We start from the raw sequence: 20,087 nt of genomic DNA on the forward strand, positions 1-20,087 counted from the left end.
TGTCTTGTTGTCTTTTGGTTTTAAGGGTTCTCAGAAGAAAATGATCCCAACTTTATCAATGAGAAAAAAAGGATGGGATATTTAAGAAGGAAACTTTAGGGCATACTATGCTAAAAATTGAGATCATTTTAACTTTGATTTGTAAGAAGTGGGAACAGAGTGTACAGTTACTGAGTCTTGACCTGCTTGGTAAAAAGTATTTCAAAAAGTACATATATGTACAAAGAATGTCTAAAATGATTCAACTATTATTAAGTTTTTAAATAAATGAATCACGGTTCTGTTAGCCTTTTTTCTCTTTGCTTTTCACTTTTCCATAATGACACAGATTTTTGTGGGTTTCTTTGTTTTCTGACCCCCATTTGTAATATACTACTAAGGTTTTCTACAATAGAGGATTATAACTTCCAAAATGAAAAAAAAAAAACCTGTCACATTTAGTCTTTAGTGAATGGTTTATGGCTTTCTCATACTGATTTGTTTTTAAACGATTACATTTCCAATGACAATGAATTGAGAGGAAGAGGAAAAAACATTAAGGTTGGAAAGAGAAACAGCTAGACTTATAAAAGGCTTTCTAAAAGGACTTTTTAGGAAGTGTGAATTTTGAGTGAAATAAGGCAACTTAAATTAGTCTTTATCAGCAGTGTCAACTTTTTTGCTGATTAATCAAGGTTTTTATTCTGAGGGAAAAATAATTTGGTTTCAGACAGGTAATTCTATCAACCACCTTAACTATTTAAGTAAAGTTCTTTTTTTTTTTTTTAATTTTTTTTGGTCGGTCGTGGGGCCTGAACTCTGGGCCTGGGCGCTGTTCTTGAGCTCTTCAGCTAAAGACTAGTGCTCTACCATTTGAGCCATAGCACCACTTCTGGCTTTTTCTGCTTATGTGGTGCTGAGGAATCAAACCCAGGGCCTTATGCATGCTAGGCAAGCACTCTACCACTGAGCCACCTTCCCAGCCCAAGTAAAGCTCTTACAAGATATGACAATATAAATTTCAAAATACTTCTACCATAGAAAGAGTGAAATTTGCTACCATTCTGAGTGGGGATAGGGAAGGTTTCCTATAAAGCTTTATGGCTTTGCCATTGCAATTAGAGAAAGCTTTTGATATCGACAACACTAAAAAAAAAAAAAAAAAAAGAGCCAAGGACTCTCTAAAACGAGTTCTTGATGTATGTGTGTACATGTGTATGTACTGATTTCTGATGTAAGGGACATAAAAGCTAACCTGATTCATTTGTTTTTAGGGGCTCTTGGCTTTGGGCCTCAGTGCAAGTCCATTGGAAAAGGCAGCTGCAACAATCTAGTGGTCACCAGCAGTCCCATGATGGTTCAGCGACTGGGACCCATTTCACCTCCAGCAAGCCAGGTCTCCACAGCATGCAACCAGATCAGTCCTAGCTTACAGAGGGCAATGAATGCAGCCAACCTGAATATACCTCCTTCAGATACCAGGTCTCAAGTTACTTTTTTTCCCCCCTTCCTTATGGTATAATCACACCTCACAAAATGTTTTCCCTTTTCTTCTGGAACATGACACACATGGCACACACACACACACACACACACACACACACACACACACACACACACACACACACACACACACACACATACACTCAATAGACACACACCTCAATATGAGTTCTCAGTATGAGTTTTGCAGGGAATTGTGTCTAAAAACTATGTCATCATATCTTCTTCATTGGGAGGCATGCCTTTAATATCTACTGTTTGGTGGTGTAAGTGAAAGAAAAAAAAAAGGAGATTTCTGGGCTTTGATGACTGAAGTCCAGTGTGTCTATTTGTCACTTCTGGTGAGTAAGTCATATCATAACTTAGCAAATTGAGATGTCCTAGTCACATTTATCATACCTCTTATGTTTCCAGTGTTTATATTGTAAAGTCTCTAGGCTGCTATCAAGCGATTTTGTCAAACCAGCCATCCATCTACCCACCTACCCAAATCTGTATTAAGTATCTACTGTTTGCATAATACAATAGGTTAGGGAGATATTAGAGAGAATAAAGGTAGAATTCATGAATTTTAAGACTTTATGATGTGTCTGGGAAGACATATTTTCATATATGAGTTATATAACATTTCAACACAATGTCTGATTCGTGGCAGAATAAGTAGGTACAATAAGTGCCATATGTCTATCTATGTGGGTGAGATTTAAGTAGAAAGTAAAAATTAAGCCCTCAGACAAATGTATATCACAAGGTTTGTACTAGGGGTGGGACATTCGCTCAAAGTATTGTATAATGTTTAAGTTCTGTTTCCTTTTTAGGTTAATTATATCATCCTTTAGATGTTACCATCTTAGAAAAGACAAAGTTTTGTCCTCTTGAGGCTAGTTTCTACTGTAATTATGATTTTGCAGACTCATTTTATTCTCTACTTTCACGTTATTTCTATATTTTATTTTCTACTTCCTTGAGTTCTAACCCCACTAACATGCCTTCTGGTTTTGAGACCTTGTCATTTCCTTTGTTTCTTTCTTCTACTTCCTCTTCCCCCTCCCATATTCCTCCACGCTTTTCCTAACCTCCATTTGAGACTCAGAAATCAGAATTCCTGGATCATTTATTTATGCCCAATTTTTTTTCATGAGGTGGAAACTTGTTTTTCACCGGAGACTTTTTGTGATGGGAAGCTGCTGTCATTTTCCCATTGATGATTTTGCCTTGAGGGACTCCTGAGACTTGCTGTGTGCTGCATGCAGAATTAACTGTGTGCATGGGTGGGTGTCACTGAGAAGCCTTCAGTGTCTTGTCTGGCAAGTCCGGCCCATGCCTTGAAGGCAGTCATAATTAATGGAGAAACTGATGGTAGTCAGCGCACAGGCTCAAGCCTTGTACCTTTGTAGGTCCTTTCATGGGTTGGCCAGAGAGAGGTCATTATCTCCGTGTTTTCTGGCGTATTTGATTCCTTAGCATAATTTTATATCCTTCCAGTGCACTGACAAGTGTTTTTGACTATCTATTTTGTGAGCCCTTCTTGTGGGAATACATTTTTTTTTGCAGGATGAGTTATAATAAAAACGAGTTGGTGAAGGATGGAAACTTACTTTCAGCAATTTGGAAAGGTTGCCTATTATTTGTGATCTTTAAATTGGTTTGAGAGTTCCAACAGTGGAAAGAAAGAGTCCAAGGCAACAGTGAGACATTTTACAGTCTAGAGCTAAAAAAGATGATGATGAAGGAAGCAATTTAGTAAAACACTGTTTACTGGGAGCCTGGGGCGGGGGGGCTCAGAGTGGGTATAAACTGTTAATCTTGAGAGATGTCTGCCATAAGAAAAGTTGTAAAGCTTGTTGCTCTCCCCCCACAATAATCTCTGTAATTCTTATTCACTGTAGAAAATGTGGAATCTATAGAAAAACACCAGGTGTGAATGGTAGCCTCCTTAAATCCTGACACCTAGAAACAACCATGGATGGAACTATAAAATCTGGGTTTTATTACTTCCTATTAATTGAATTGACATGATTTTGTAACCTTTTCCTTCAGTTTATATGCTGTATAAAGTCTTTTGTAAGAAAAACCTCCTTTAGTTCTAGATGATTTCTTTCTGCCTCAAATTCCACTTAATAAAGAAAGAATATAAACAATATGGAATTGTTATCACATTTTTAATACTAAGCATTTAGTATTTTACCCCCAGTGTTACTATAATATAAACACTGCTTTATGGGATTAACCAATGAACCTTCTATTTCATGTCTCTAGTTATTACAATCAGTTCCTAGAAGCAAAATCGGCTAGTTCAAAAGAGTTGTATCGCTTTGATACGTTTCACATGTATTTTCAAACTCACTAACGGTCTAAGACTGCTTACATCTTACCAAAAATATTTTCTTATATCTTATCAAACATTAAGTATAAGTCTTTTCAGTTTGAGGTTGAAGATGTTTCCATCTTAATTTGTATTTCCTAATTATCAGTAATAGTTTTCATAGCTTTATTGGCTCTCTTGTTTCACCTTTTCATTTGAGTCTGTTTTTCTCCAGAGATTCAAATCTTGAGAAAAGCTCTTCTTTCTTAGCTTTGTTGAGCTCTGTTTAATCCAGTGCTGAGAATCATACCTTAATGGATTTGCCTTGATTAATTCATCAGCCATTTTTGACTAATCCATCTTCATGATAAATGGAAACCATTCTTAGTTGAGGCATAGCCTAAACTCTGTTCTAGAGAAGGGCATCCCTTTTTCTCCCAAATGTCAAGGCTGGGGCACAGATGCAATAAAAGACAGTGGATCATATCCTAATCTAGGAAAAGTTGGTCAGAAGAAGACATAGGATGCTGCTTGATGGGCTTTGTATGCTGAGCTTCTCAGGTGTTTCCACCTACTGTGCTTCTGCATTTTATGACTGGAAATTCATCCTAACTGTAAATTAGCCCGATTAAAGATGTGATGGATCTAAGACATGGAAAATCTGAGTGTTTTGCCTAGTTCAGTTCGCTGGTCAGTCACAAAGTTCAGCTAGTCACTTGCATTGAACTAGCTCTTTATCTTCCAAATGGGACATTTTTGATGGTGATTGCTTTGTTTGTTTGGAAATATGTCCACAAAACTCAGAGAAAGCTAAGAGTTGGAGACCATACACTGGAATATCTCTCTAGGCTCAAACATTTTATAAAGCCATTCTATATTCAGAAGCAGTGTGAATTCTTTGGGATTATTTATCATGGCACATAGACAAGAGCTTTGAGGTAGACTAAGGCTGGTCTTCTTCTCTATGATCTATGGCACTAGGAGACATAGATTTTGGTGAGGATTATTAGCTTGAGGAATCCCATGTGATACAAAGCACCATACTTCGCCACCATACCTTTCACTGCTTCATGAGAGTTAACTTTTCCAGCCATCCTAAGCTTTTCTTTGCTGATGGGTTCTGAGGTTTTTTTAAAATATTGCTTTCATTTTGTTTAAGATATATCCCCTTTTCTTTCATAAATAAACTAGTCACCAGAAATACCGTCCTTAGCGTGGGATAAACATATGGAGGTGGAGACTGCTCTCAGTATGATAACCTACCTCTCTGAGCTTTTTGCCACCTTCTTTCCAGCAGCTTGGTAGGTATGTGCTGTAGCAGGGATCCCAGGCAAGACATTTTGGCAGCCGTCACACTCATTCAACATACTGTTACAAAAAGAAGAGAAAACTTGTGTTCTGGTCATCGTGTATGTGCCTTGAAACTTGTTTAACCAGTTCTTTCAGCCAAGCAGAGTATTAGGGGACCATGTATAGGATGTAGTGTGAAGAAATCAACAGAGACACAGGTGATTCAGCCAGGTTCCTATTTCATTTGTACTCTCCTAAGAAACCCTCCTCTCGCTTACCTACCACACACCATCCCTTTGGTGTAACCAGGAGAGGAGTTTCACAAAACTTCAGCTGCATTTGCTATGTAAGAAAATATTTGAATGTCAGATGATACCTAGGGAAAATGTTTTGTAAGCGACAAATAATATCATTATGATTATTTACTGACTTTCTCTTTGAGACAGTGCCTCGCTTTGTAGCCTAGGTTGGTCTTGAATTCTTAATCCTCTTTTACTTTAGCCTCTTGACTGCTAGGATTAAAAGTATGAGCCTGTGTCATTCTCCTTATATTCACTTTGTTGACCAATGATTTTTTTTGAGTTATTAGTGTGTATGGAATATTCTGGTAAATACTGACTAGGGGGTCAAAAAATCTTCCCTTCAATTTAAAGATTTTGACTTTTATGGACGAAGATACCCACAGATGCTTTACACTATATCATCTTTGAAAGGAGAACTCTTACTGAGAATTAATGCATTGCGGAGAGATTTCATGTATTAGAACTTTTGAGAGAGAGAGAGAGAAAGAGAGAGAGAGAGATTGTTTTCTATTCATTAATGTATAATACAGAATCTACTTTCTTAAAGATAGTTAACTATATCTTTAAAACTGAGATGGCCAGAGAGTTAAGCAATATGCCTTTACTGGGTCATGCTCAGATTTGAATTAAGACAGTTATACATAATTTGAGAGAAATGAGAATCATCTCTCAATAATGTGATAATAAGCATATATCACTGTAGGTTGCCCTCAATCCAAGTAATACTCTGTAAGCTCCATTTATACAGATAGATAACCTGGTCTGTTAATCATTGCTTAAAAGCCTGAAATGTTCTAAACTGATGTTGACCGGTACACGTAACTACCGGAGAATGGGCTTTGGGCATCCGTGTGACCATGGAGCTCTCCCTCTGATAAAGCTCTGGTCCTTGATATTCTATAAGCTTTCTTGACCTCAGAGTATACAACAAAGTTAGTTGTCTCTGCATCCTATATGACATAACTACTGATTGACCCTGGGTCTGAAAGCAATTCCTGCCTCTCACTGGGAAAGGGACCTTGACATCCAATCACCGGGAGCCGTCTGCCTAGCTCGCAGGAAGAGCTCATGCTGCAAGGATGCTAGGAAAATAATTGAAAAGTCTCCATGGGGAATTAAAAAAAAAACCACCCAAAACACAGATGGTTCAGGAACTTCTCAGCCCAAATGTGGACCAAGAAAGAAAAATCTTACTCAAGGGCAACTGGACATAAACCCTGCTGTGTTTGTCATTGATAAACATTACTGCTCCCGATGGTGACTTTATGTCGATCAGAGTCTCTCACCTTTCTGCTGTGCATTTCGGAGCAAAGGTGTTCTTGCTTATATCTTGTGATGGTGTGAAATAGTGCTTTTGGCTTCCATCTTGTGGCACCAAAGACATTTTGCTTATCTTTTCTAGGAGCTCCTTTGTAAACAGGTTGATGTTTAGCAGCTGGAGATAGTGAATGTGTTAATTTAGGAGAGACACACATTTTTGTATTACGTTTGTTGTCATTAGTTTCTGTATCCCCCCCCCCAAACCACCATAGAACGCCAGCACAGGTACATATAAATAATCCAGGTTTTTCTGCCATATACTTGGTCTAGTTCAGGAACTATACTGCCTATGCTATATGCCTATATGTCTAGCCTATTTGTGACAGGTGTTCTAAGAAAGACACCTTTTCTCTTCCATTCATTTTTAAGGCAACAATGTCATATTAACATAAAATGATTTCTCCAGGGCCTGAGCTACATTATAAACCATTTTGATATACAATATGTTGTGACATACGAAAGCATGTTTTCTGAAAGGTTAGCACAGGAAAGGAAACTTGCAAAAGTGAACTACTATAGTCAGTTGTTTACTTTCAGCCTCAAAAGTACTCTGACATAAGGACAAGAGCTCATAGAAACACCAAGACCCTCAAATGTGATTCAACTTTATATGCCCCCAATGTGTAATTCCAAATTGGACTAGATTTCACTTTCTTACTTCCTTATATATTATGGATGTATTTTATATTATAAAAAATTGACAATAGAAATTCAAGGTAGAGCCCCTTGTGTTCTAAGTGTGTGCTCTACCACTGAGCTACACTTCCACCCTATATATGTTATATATAGTTTTCATTTACTGGAGTGATTTAATGTGACTGTTTATTGACAGTATAAGTTGCTTTGAAAAATCTTTATTTTTTCATAAAATTTAAAAATTATCTTGAAGTGTAGTTGAACAAAGGGGTTCCAATTCAACATGTCAGTTTTTGAACACAATGCATTTTGATCAATATCACCCCTTCTGTTGTTTTCCCCAAATCACTCTCCAAACCCCATCCATCCACTCAAGTTATCTGATTCCAATTTCACTTGGGTGCACTGAATATTATGACTCGACCTAATTTGCTAATATCAATGAAGGTATTACTAAGTCCCTTGGGCAGCTCTTTGACCATAAAGATTGCTTTCCCTTTTCCAATCTAGCTGATTTTTTTAACCGCCACTGAGTAGGGTTTACTTGACTCTTTGCTTAGAACTCCTGGGACTTGTGTATTTGGCAAAAGCCTGTCAGCGTGCTGCAGGCAGAAGGTGCCTCATGACCACTTATTTAGTTGGTTTGCCTTCACAAACATCAACAGTTTTTCCCCAGGTCTTTATAATTTCCCTCTTAACCTTAAAAAAAAAAAGATATTCAAGAATAAAGTAGACTGTTGATTATCATTGGAAGTATTGAGATTATATGCAGAAGACCTTTTGTTTGGTTATTTCTATAAGCATTGGATTTTATTTTATTATTATTGACCTGTAAGGAAAAGCCTTGAATTTCGTTATAGCCTCCCCCAGATTGTGGCGATCGTAATTAGGGCAGATACTTAAATGATCGTCAGTGTAATGCGTTCAGCACTTAAGCAACGCTGACTTGCTCATGTCTTCTTTTCTTTCTCTTTTCCCTCTGGCTGTCTCTCCAGGTCTCTCACTTCGCGGGACTCTGTGGCTTCCACGACTTTGAGTCTGACCGAGAGTCATTCGGCCTTGAGTGTGAAACAAGAGTGGTCTCAGGGCTACCGACCCCTCCCTTCGCTGGCCTCCAGCCACGGCTCTCAGAACGGCGTCGATCTAGGGGACCTCTTTAGCCTTCCTCCTGGGACATCCATGTCTAGCCACAGCACCTCGAACTCATTGCCGTCCTACCTTTTCGGCATGGAAAACAGCCACTCGCCTTACCCCAGCCCCCGACACTCCTCCACGCGCTCCCACTCGGCCCGCTCCAAGAAGCGAGCGCTGTCCCTGTCCCCGCTGTCCGATGGCATTGGCATTGACTTCAACACCATCATCCGCACGTCGCCCACCTCCTTGGTGGCTTACATCAACGGATCGCGGGCCTCCCCGGCCCACGTGTCCCCCCAGCCAGAGGTCTACGGGCATTTCCTGGGGGTGCGTGGCAGCCGCATTCCCCAGCCGTGCGCCGTGCCCGGTGGGCAGAAGGGCGTGCTGGTGGCCTATGGTGAAAATGGGGCGCCGGAGTACGAGCGCATGCAGCAACTGGAGCACGGTGGCCTGCAGCCGGGCCAGGTCACCAACATGGTGGTGCAGCATGGCCTGCCCGGGCCGGAGGGCCAGCCGGCTGGCATGCTCAAGACGGAGCGCCTGGAAGAGTTCCCAGGCAGCACCCTGGACCTACCCTCCGCCCCCCCTCTTGCTCCTCTGCCACCGCCCCAAGGCCCCCCACCCCCTTACCACGCCCACCCACACCTTCACCACCCCCCGGAGCTGCTGCCCCACGCGCACACGCTGGCCCTGCCCCAGGCCGCCCTGGATGAGGATGGAGAGATGGAGGACCTGGGGGGCAAACACTGCTGTCGCTGGATAGACTGCAGCGCGCTGTATGACCAGCAGGAGGAGCTGGTGCGGCACATCGAGAAGGTCCATATAGACCAGCGCAAGGGGGAGGACTTCACCTGCTTCTGGGCTGGCTGCCCCAGAAGGTACAAGCCCTTCAATGCCCGCTACAAACTGCTCATCCACATGAGGGTTCACTCCGGGGAGAAGCCCAACAAGTGTACGGTGAGTTTTCTGAAACCGCAAGGGGCCATCTTTCCTAAAGGTCCAACTCGATTTCATGTGTGTAGCTTTCCACATTTTGGAAGGCAGGTGAGGAGACAGTTCCTGTTTTGGGGGTGTTGGGCTGTGGGATGGCCACGTGCGTCATGAGATCGGACACCTCTTCAGCCTGGCCTTTGATGATTGGTTAGCAACCGGTTTCTCTCCCTATCTAGATTCTCCTCAACAAAGGTGTATGATCCACTGTCTTAGGGCGAGTCAGGCTACCACAAGGGCCAAGATTGTGGACAGTGTCCCTGGGCCCAGACTTAAAGTTTCCAGCAGAACATGAACTTGGCACCAGCATGCGCCGCTTTTTCAGTGATTTCTCTTTCCTTCCAATAACTGAATGAAAATATCATGTAGGGGAGTTGGTGAAGGTTTGGAAGAAACAAAGAAACCCACCACTTGGTAACTTGGCAAAAATGTTGTTGCATACATCCATATGCCTGCACAGTGCACCTTGCAGAGATGATCCATTCATAGCCAGCATAGGAACAAAAATAACCCAGAGGGCACACAGAAGCAGAAGCTGGCAGGATCCTAACTAATTTTAAGGAGGACAAATTTTGTGAAGAGTATAAGGAGAATGCATTGAGAAGGGAATGTGTCTTTCCTTTTGAATGAGTTTGGTATCTCTCCTCCCCACCCCTACCCCCCTCCCCTTTCCCCTCTACTGTTAATCCTGGAACTCTACTTCTTGGCAAAGCATACAATTTCTGAGTAATAGAATTCTTAAATGATTTCACAACGATTTCACACCTCACATAAACCTTCAGGATTTATAAGAAGGACATCACTTTTGGGACCACAGGGATGGTTTTTCATAATCTCAGATGGCTTACTTAACTGTTGAAATGGGAGAACACGTGTTTTGTATTAGTTGAGATGGACAGGGATATTTCTTTAGAGCTAAAAAATAAAAATCTGAGAATTCGGTGTGCTCCCTGGATATCCAATATGCTGGCGGTCACTAAATATGTGAAGTATTATGAATCAATTTGAAAAGAAACTTATTCGGACTGTGATCTCTCAACCAGAGGCCCCTTCCATCTCTCTAGGATATCATGTTCGAAAGTATCTGGACTATATTTATATGCTTGATTGTAGATTGTCTGAGCTGTCTGGTTCATGCAAGAGCAAACCAAACAGGTGATAGCTGTAATGCAAGTATTAGAAGCACCTTTTTTCACAGTCCAGTAGGTATTTTTTGAAAGAGTTTTCAGAATTTCTGGTGGAAAGAAATTTCATTTCTTGTCATTACATTATGCCCCATGTTGTGATTTTTTTTTCTTAAGGAAAACCTGAAGCTGATACATTGTGAGATGCCAGGTTTTATGAGTGAAAAGAATAATTACATTCCAGGAGGCAAAACCTCACTCTGTCAGTAGGATTCTGCACTATAAATGCCAGAAAGAAGCAAGCATTGGAAGGCAATCCCATTTACTCTGTTTGGAATACACCAGCCTATTGCAAGCGCGAAAGACATTCAGTTTCTGAAGGAAAACAGTCCAACCTTTCAGTTCTGACTAATCCTGGCTGAAAATAGTTGACTGGATTTGGCTTTATTGAAATAAACATAAAGACGTGAATTATCCCCCAAAATGTTTTTTTTTGCATTGCAAAATTAATTTTTGTGCAATCGGATTTCCCCCATTTTCCCACTGCTACAAGATTTTCAAAGACATAACTTTATGAAGTTGACTTTTACTCAAGTACATGATGAATATTAAAAATAGAAGTAGCCGAGTGAAAAAATAAGCAGAGAGGTGAACATTTGCATCTTTGGATACCTTTGGATAGTTTTTCATTGTGCTATTCGAGAGGCGTATTGGAAGTGATTTTTTTTCTCCTAATCTACTCACTACTCCTTTATGGATGGGATCTTTGCAAAATTCATATTATTAATAGCATATCAAATCCGGAATCACAGATTATTTACTTACATGTTATGGTATACAAAGCAAGGTTCCTTAGGGGCCAACCAATCCTACAGTTTTAGTCTTGTGAACACACACACACACACACACACACACACACACACACACACACACACACACATATTTTTTTAAAGGAGGAAGATATCTATTTCCATATAAACAACACATCATGGACCTTAAGTCTTCCAAAGTCTATGGTGCTGTCATGTGTCATGTGCTTGATTTATATGGTTATAGCTCTCTGGCAGTAAATTATTTTGCTGGGAAAGTTTAATAGCCCTCCCAAATTGTAGTCCATGGATAGAAAGCATGATGCTTAAAGTGGTTGTATACCTGTGGGTGGGGGCGGAGTATTTCTCTGTCTTTTGCAAAATGAATATTTATAGCCTTAGAATCCAGACACAGAGAACTTTGAACACTGAAATGTTTCACTGCTTTAAAGTCTGAAGGTAGTTGATTCAAAGCCAAATAACTATGCCAAGGAAAATGACCACTTCTTTTAAAGGGCTAGGATGTGATAAGACTCAGTCCATTTTTGTTTTACATGTTCAACTGCCTTTCTTTTCTTTTATCTTTTTTCTGAATGTGATAGAGTTAGTCATGATTTCACTCACTGGGTTTATTGACCCAAGAAAGGGAGGATGACCCCTTTGTTTGGTGACCATGACTACAGGCAGTACAAAGAGCTTCTGAAAGTTCTGGTAAAAGGAGGGTGTGTCCGAGGGCTGGAGCCTGCTTACAGTAAGAGCTTGACTCTGGTGTCCTCTCTCCATGTTAAATTTCCTTTCCTGGATGGGACATGCATTTGCAGAACCTCTGCCCATGATTCTGGAACTCATTCTGTCCCTCATGATGCTATCTAGGTGGCACCTCTAGATTGTGAAATCATCATTTTCTTGTACTGGAAGAAGAAGATTCCCTCCCGCCTCCCTTTTCCACCCAAAACAACCCTGCATGCTTACTGAGTCTTCAGAAAGCCAAACTAGCTGTTCTCTGCAGTCTGACTTGATGGTATTCCCATCCAGTGGGGAAGGTCTTGAGAAGTAAAGACTGAGGAAGAATGGACAGCTAAATGAGAATCTGCGATATGGCAGTATTATAGTTCAGATTACCCAAGTTCATTCCATGTCTATTTACTAAAGCAACTGTGGCTGACAACTGTTCTATTTTGAACTTGCTGAGCTTAGACTAGTAACTCCCAACTGTGGTCAACCTGGGGGTTTGCAGAGCCTCTGAGCATTCTCAGGTGTATCTCTGTGGAATTTGGTTATGTTTTTCTAACAGGAAAAGGTTTCAGACACTCAAGTTCGAACAAGCCTTGAAGACTTAGAATTCGTTTCTTTGTCCAACCCCCATTTTGATGTTCTTGGGAGGACAACATAAACTGTAACCCAAAACCATGCAAGTACACTAGCCCCAACCATGCCTAACAGTATCTATAGCAATGGTTCCAGAAGAGCGCACACTGAGAATGCGTTTACCATACCGAGGTTCTTGTGCCATTAAGTTGAATGGTGGCAGTGTCTGGTTGTGTGCCCAGGGAGGTGTGTTCTGAAGGAGACAGAGCACTGTGTCTGTGAATGCCTGTCTCTACCCACAATGCTTCACTGCTCAGCTGATCAGGGCAGTGGAAACAGAGGCCCAGGGTTCTTCTCTTGCCAAAGTTAGAGACTCTGAGGCTTTCCTTCATGCACAATTGAAAGCAGTTGTTCTGGGAAGTTCCAGAGTGCTAATAAAGGAATTAGGGGCAATGTGGGTTGCCACTTCAGTGTTGCTTATTTTTCCTGGATGAATTTTATCCAATAGCAAAAGAAGGAATTTTGCAAAACTTCTACCCACCCACAGGTTTTCATGAAAATGTCACTGACCAAAGACAGTTTTGAATTTTGTATAAATTGACTCATTTCTCCACAGGCATTTTGCCTGGCACAATCCAGTGTATTTGCTTTGGCTTGAATATTGGGCAGTTTTCTTTGTAAGTAATATTGGATTATGAAGACAAGGGGAAAAAATACATGGAGTTTGTGTCCTTTTTCTTCCTTTATGGCTTGATATATGGGTTCATGGTCCAGTTTTGGCCATTCCTTGAGGAAAAATAAATTCATTGTAAGCTTGTAGAAGGAAGTTTCTTCAAATCCCTGGTTTGGTGGTTTTTGATAAGACTTTTCATTGATGGGATGATCACAATTGCATGTCCAGAGGGACATTAGGAAAATACTGTCTCATTGGAACCAATTTAATAACCTTCATAATGGCAAATATGCATGTTTTTATAATACCAAGTATCAATAAAGATAGCAAGAAGGCAGGATATGTGACTATTGCTGGAAAAGTAAATTAGTGTACCCTCTTTGGAGAGGGTTTGGGTACATTTATTAAGACTTAAGATAAACATATCCAACAAAACTACGTCTAAGTGTCCAGCCAGGAGGTTCTTGTGTATGGCGGCAAGGAGCTGTGAGAAGAGTAAGGAATTTGCAGCTTCTAAAAAGCATAAACAACCCTAACTTTCCATAGATAAGGTGATTTATTTCAATTCAAAGAAGGAAACTAGGCACCAGTGGTCCATACTTGTAATCCTAACTACTCAGAAGATTGAGATCCAAGGAACGTGGTTCAAAGCCAACCTGGGCAGACAAAACTGAGATTTTTCTCTCCAGTTATTTGGTGGCTTCATTGGTTGAGTGCTGGCTTTGGGCAGAAAATGTTAAGGGATAGTACCCTGACCCTAAGTTCAAGCCCAGGTATCTTCAAGACAATATAAAGGAGCTTAACATTAATGAAATATATATATATATATATATACACATACATATACATATATATCCACATAGGTAAATCTCAAAAAAATGTTGGGTGAAATATAGCTATAAATGGATGTATGTAGTATACTAGAAACTTATGTACACTTAAATACACTGAAGTATCATATAGTTTTGCTGATATATAATTATGTAATTAGGCAATGAAAATCTATTGACAGGATACTCAGTAATTTTAGGATAGAGAATAATTAATAGAGAGGAAGGAAACAGGAGCTGGGGATTTTGCTTTATTTCCTTTCCCAAGAAAGAAAATTGAAATAGATAGGGTCAAATTTTCACTTCTTTTTAACTTGGTCATAGTAATATACTAATAGGCGTGTGTCACAATATTTTGTATTCTTCCTTGTCTATTTGAGATGCTACCTAACCATGTATTTTTAGACAAAAAAAAAGAAAAGCAATTAGAATACAACTGCCTTCCATTTTAAAATGAGAACCCAGCCAAGAGAAACTGATTTTTCCAGGACTAATAAGTGGTGACGCACTCCCCACTTAAAGTATCTGAGTCACTCTTCTGAATTTGAATGACACTGGGTTCACTGAAATTGCTTCCGTGAAAGGAGATTGCCACATGGTTCAGGCAGAGAAGAGTTTATTGGGTGGTGGGGAGAGCATACTGCTGGCTGAACAAGATGGGGGCCTGAGAGGTGCCAGGGGAAGAGAAAGGGAAGAAAAAGGGGGGAAAGGGAAAAGGGAGAAAGGGACAGAACTAATGATGGACACTGATGTATAAGGAGAGGAGGGGGGAGGAGGTGTGGCCACAGTGAAGACCTCAGATCCTGGGGGGCTTCCCACTGCCCCCAGATGGGGCTGCCTTATGAATGCTGGGGGTGGGGTTGGGCCTTCTAGAGAAGGGGCCTTCTGTGCACGGAGGGTTTAACAATGGGGAAAGAGCCATTTTTCTCAGGTGTACTTAACATTGGGGAGCTTTTGTAAAGTACCAATACTTGGGGAGTAGGGTCTCTCCACAGTTTTGGATCTAATTGGCTTAGGGTATAGTTTCCCAGTGATTCTAACAGGCAGCCAAGGCATTAGTACTCTACAACTTTCCAAGTTCTGATTTTCAGCTATAGATAAATGGAAGTCTACCCTGTCCCTTCATTCCAAGCATATGATGGTAATCTTTAGTAGAAAGTACTTCTTCATGATCACCAGTGTACTGACATCAATTAGGGTAGATTAGTGTTCCTTCAGAATAACCTCCAAAGAAAAGAGACGAGAATATCTTAGAGTTGACTGGTTCAGCTGAGTGTCCATTTAATATTTGTGTGTCACTTGGCCTTGTAATCGTTAAAAGTTGAGATGAGGCTCAGGATGGATTATAGGTATGTCACTGCTACCTCCTTGCTTCCCTGGGGTAGAAGCAGCACTGAGAAATCTGCTGTCTTATTTCTCATTTTTAGAGGTAAGAGTGAACAAGCTTTCCTTCAAACACTATGCAGCCTCTCAGGCTGTTCATATCAAAAAATCTTCAAAACACTTTCACTATTATGGATATTTCTGAAGAGTTGATAAATTACCAAACTATTGAATTTTCCCCTTTTGTTTTATTTATTTATTTATTTTATCAAATCTGCCTGATAATGATTAAATAAATAAAATTAACATTAATATCCTTCTTGTCTCTTGAGGCTGAAACATCACCAGCGAAACATCTGGTAAAGATCAGAGAGAGAGTTTAGCTTCCAAATCATAACCCACAAGGCAACAGCCTGTCAGATATTAGACACGAACTCAATGATTTAAGACTCAAACCAAATCCAAAGGTTTTTTTCCCCCCATGATTTTTTTTTAACATGAAAGGTATACAACCATAATCATCTATTTATATACATGTTCAACATACTGTAGACATATATGACTATAGAGAGAGAGAGATACTATATGTATATATGGCATATATATATACACACATATATATATATATATATATATATATACATATATCTATGTCACCACAAATTAGGAAGCAGGTGAAAGCAAAACCACAGAAATTCTTATCAAATGGAGAATTGACCACAGTCCATAAGACGTCTGTCTGATTGGATTTCACATTACCAAAGAGTGTTCAGAAACATGCCATTTGGTAGTGGTTTAATTTGATTTGCCTTTAGAAGACATTTAATCCAGTTTACCTAGGGAACTGACCTTCTGTGAACTTTTGTCTTGAAAATAAATTCAGAGCAGATTGGGGCAAACTTTTCAAAGCAAATCATGGTTTATGTTTCTCTGCCCTGTGATTCTAGGATTAATGAAAAATAATAGATAATGAGAACACCCTAAGAAGTTAAATATTTGAGGCTTTACTCTCATTAACCAAAATCATTAACTACATGATGGTTAATGTTCCTTTTCTTTCTTGTTTGTTTTGTGGTTCATCTCTCGTTTTATACCCTGAAATAACATTTAAAAATTAGAATGATGAAATTTTTTTATAAAGAATTAGATGAAGGCAATATGTGTCAAACCTTTTGAGGTCGGTTCATATATATGGATTTGAAATGTATTTTTCTTAGCTTTTTTTTTCTTTTTGTCGGTTGTGGGGCCTGAACTCTGGGCCTAGGCGCTGTCCCTCAGCTCTTCAGCTCAAGGCTAGTGCTCTATCACTTGAGCCACAGTGCCATTTCCAGCCTTTTCTGCTTATGTAGTGCTGAGGAATTGAACCCAGGGCCTCATGCATGCAAGGCAAGCACTCTACCACTGAACCACCTTCCCAGCCCCATTTTTTTTCTTTTTAAGTAGAAGTGCTTCTTGCTGTGGAAAATTCATTTGGCAATTTATTAGAAATGTCTTCTGTGACCTTTGTAAAACTTCTTAATTATCTGTTCTTTGGATGTTCATTTTCACATATTTGAGTCCAGATAGAATTTGATTGTATAGAGTGAAAGACCAAAAACAAAAAACAAACAAAAAATGAGGGGGAGGGGGCAAGTCAGATTCTCTGTGATTTTTTTCAGAAACGTTTCCTTCAAGTTCTGGGTGGAATGACTGAGAAATGAGATGTTGGTTTGCATTGTTTTTCCCTCTAGCAGGATTTATTTGTTTCTGGTGTAATTCCAAGACAAGGCGTCTAGATCGGCTATAAGACAAGGGATATTGTCACTCTGGGCTGTGGCTTTGTGACACATTCAGGCCCTGAGTATGGCCGGCTTGATTTCATCTCGCTCTAACTCTGAGAAGCCAAGTGTCCGACTCCAGTTCAAAAGAGGTGTCATTCATGCGGAGTTGGACTACAAGTGGAATGAAATCCATGCCTTCTTATTTTGCAGCACAGCATTTAATTTTATTTATTTCTTAGGTCATAGCTATAGACTTGAGTAGGGAAAATAGTTTTGTTTTGTTTTTGTGATGAGACTGGGGCCTGAAATCAAGGCCTTGTACGTGCCTTGAACTCTGGGCCTGGTCACTGTCCCTCAGCTCTAGCGCTCTACCACTTGAGCCACAGCACCACTTCTGGTTTTCTGGTAGTTAATTGGAGATAAGAGTCTCATGGACTTTCCTGCCAGGCTGGCGTTGAACCACTATCCTCAGATCTCAACTTCCTGAGTAACTAGGATTATAGGCCTGAACCACTGGCGCCCCGCTTAGCTGATTCTTTAGGAGAATTTTGAAGAAGTTTTTAAAATAATGAGTAATATGGGATGTTGCTGAGACATTAGAAAATAAGACACCTAGGAGCTTGGCAGGCAAGAGAAATGTAAATGAGTAATTAGAGCTAATGCGCCAAACATAAGGTGAATATATGGTTTATTATTCAAATCAGGACTTTTTTTTAGAGCAATGTAGTTGTGTTTCACAAGAACATTTTTCTAAACCTGGGGGAAAGTGGGAGTATAGTTCACCTAACCAAGTAGAGTATGTAATGATATGAATACCTAGTGCTCATTCATTTATTCATCTGGTCATTGAGAGCAAATCATGAGCCATATCCTGTTCTTGAAGCCAAACACACATAAATGGGACATTTCTACGAGGAACTTAGTCTTTTAGGGCCGCCCTCTAGAGATGTACAATGTAATTTAGTGGGAACATGGGAAGAAGCTCCCAACTCTGCCAGTAAGGACTGCGCATACTTGTTCTTAGAGGAGAGGACTGCATCTTGCAATGAATTCTTTTCAGAGAAAGGAACCAAGGCAATTCTGTGTCCCAGATGAAGAAATGAATTCCTAAGAATTGTGATAGTAAGACTTAGTGGGAGTGTGAAGCTGGAATGACTCATGAAGGACTTCTATCAAACCAGGATAATGTCAGTAAAATTTGGAAGAATGGCAAACCTGATTAAAATAAATGCACATCTAGCAACAACAACATGCTCCAGGAGATGGTTTCATTGAGGTGGCAAGCACTATGTGTTTAGTTATGTAAAATAAAACCTGGACTCCCTCCTACCTTTTCCAATGCCTTTTCAAATTTACAATTATTTTTTTCTGGCTGAAAGGTGTATATCTCTTGGCACATATCATATAAAACACCATTTTTCCTCCCCTGATACCAAGTGACTCTTCAAGGGAACACATAACAAGAAAGTATTTTTCTGTTGACTTGAAAGATAAAAGTTGAGATGAGAGAAGACCACAGCTATTTGATCAGTTATGTAGAATGATTAAGATGTGGACAGAGGCTGTGTATGAGTAGCTTCCTATTAGTTAACTATTTCCTTTTATTCTCTGTAAAGAGACTGACCAATCCAAACAAAAGTTTGGATTGGCGCTTATTCTGCTGTGTTTCCTAGCCTTTTCAAGACTTTTTTTCCTCCACTGGTAGAATTTACTTTGGATTTTTTTTTTCCTGCTCGGTCTAATTAATAGAGAACACAATTGAGTGCTTGGGACATTTAGAGGAAAGGAAATTATGTGGATTCTCATCAAAATGCCACCTATTCTCCATGACCCCATCTCTAGGCTAGAGAATGCTAGGTGACAGGAAGATGTACCTTTAGCTTATTAATGCTTCCTGTTCTCACAGCCTTCATCTAGTTTAGGGCTACCCCAGGGAACTCCAAATCTAGCCTAGAACCCCTGTCTGGACTCAGGCCTTTGGAGTGTTTTGCAGGTATCCCATTGGTCCTGGATCCTTGTTCTTCCAATTCATGAGGCAGCTCCTTGAGCTCAATTCCAGAACAATTTCTGTGTCTTCGAATGCTCATTTGTTGACGCTTTCACTTGGAAACACTGGGTGTTGGGTCTGATGAGCGTGTTTAATGAGAAATGTTGCTATCGTGGTATTCTTCTCCTTTGCCGCTCTCTTCCTCCATCCCAGTTGCAGTTTCTACTATGAGAAACTTGTCCAGAAAAGATCAAAAGATGTTTTATTACTAAGAGGATGGAGAGGGATATGTAGCTAAGCCTTTACCGGAAGTTCTAAAATAGGAATTTGTCCCCCATCTCTGGGCTTCCTTGGGATTCTCCACACAACTACCTGTGCCTCTTATTTTCCTTCACCTATTCGATGCTTCTTTCTGGGAAATGATGTGGGGAAAGAGAACTTCATGTAAGTAATGGTGAGTGATTAAGAAGTGCTTCAGTATTTTGGTCCCTTCAGGAGAAGCTATATTTTGACGAGGAAGGAAGTATTAAACCTCTCCCTTAAACCCAAAACTCTTTCTGGGAAACAGAGGAAGAAAGGTAACAGTGTGGTATAAATTCTAAGCTACTAGCTTACTTTAATCCTCATGATAGTCCACAAAACTAAGTAATATTGTGAGATTTGAGATTCAGATTCTGCTCTTTCCCTACATACCAAAGGTTCATGTAGTTATTCACCTTTGAGTTCTATGAACAGCACACAGCACCTGGCTCAATGATTGAAAATATTAAACTTCAAACACACACACACTCTGCTTAGGAATGAGACAATGGGC

The 20,087-nt window shown here is 40.0% G+C and overlaps 1 protein-coding gene across 1 annotated transcript in view; it reads left to right on the forward strand.

The window, feature by feature from the left end:
* Glis3 (GLIS family zinc finger 3) overlaps window positions 1–20,087 on the forward strand; it is a 452,494-nt gene that overhangs the window by 146,047 nt on the left and 286,360 nt on the right. The window contains exons 3-4 of the mRNA XM_070035664.1: window positions 1,254–1,461; window positions 8,331–9,426. Coding sequence (XP_069891765.1) covers window positions 1,254–1,461; window positions 8,331–9,426 — 1,304 coding nt within the window. The remainder of the gene's footprint in view (window positions 1–1,253; window positions 1,462–8,330; window positions 9,427–20,087) is intronic.

The sequence above is a fragment of the Dipodomys merriami genome, unplaced genomic scaffold, assembly GCF_024711535.1.
Source record: "Dipodomys merriami isolate MVZ:Mamm:240054 unplaced genomic scaffold, mDipMer1.0.p SCAF_26, whole genome shotgun sequence".
Classification (NCBI taxonomy): Eukaryota; Metazoa; Chordata; class Mammalia; order Rodentia; family Heteromyidae; genus Dipodomys; species Dipodomys merriami.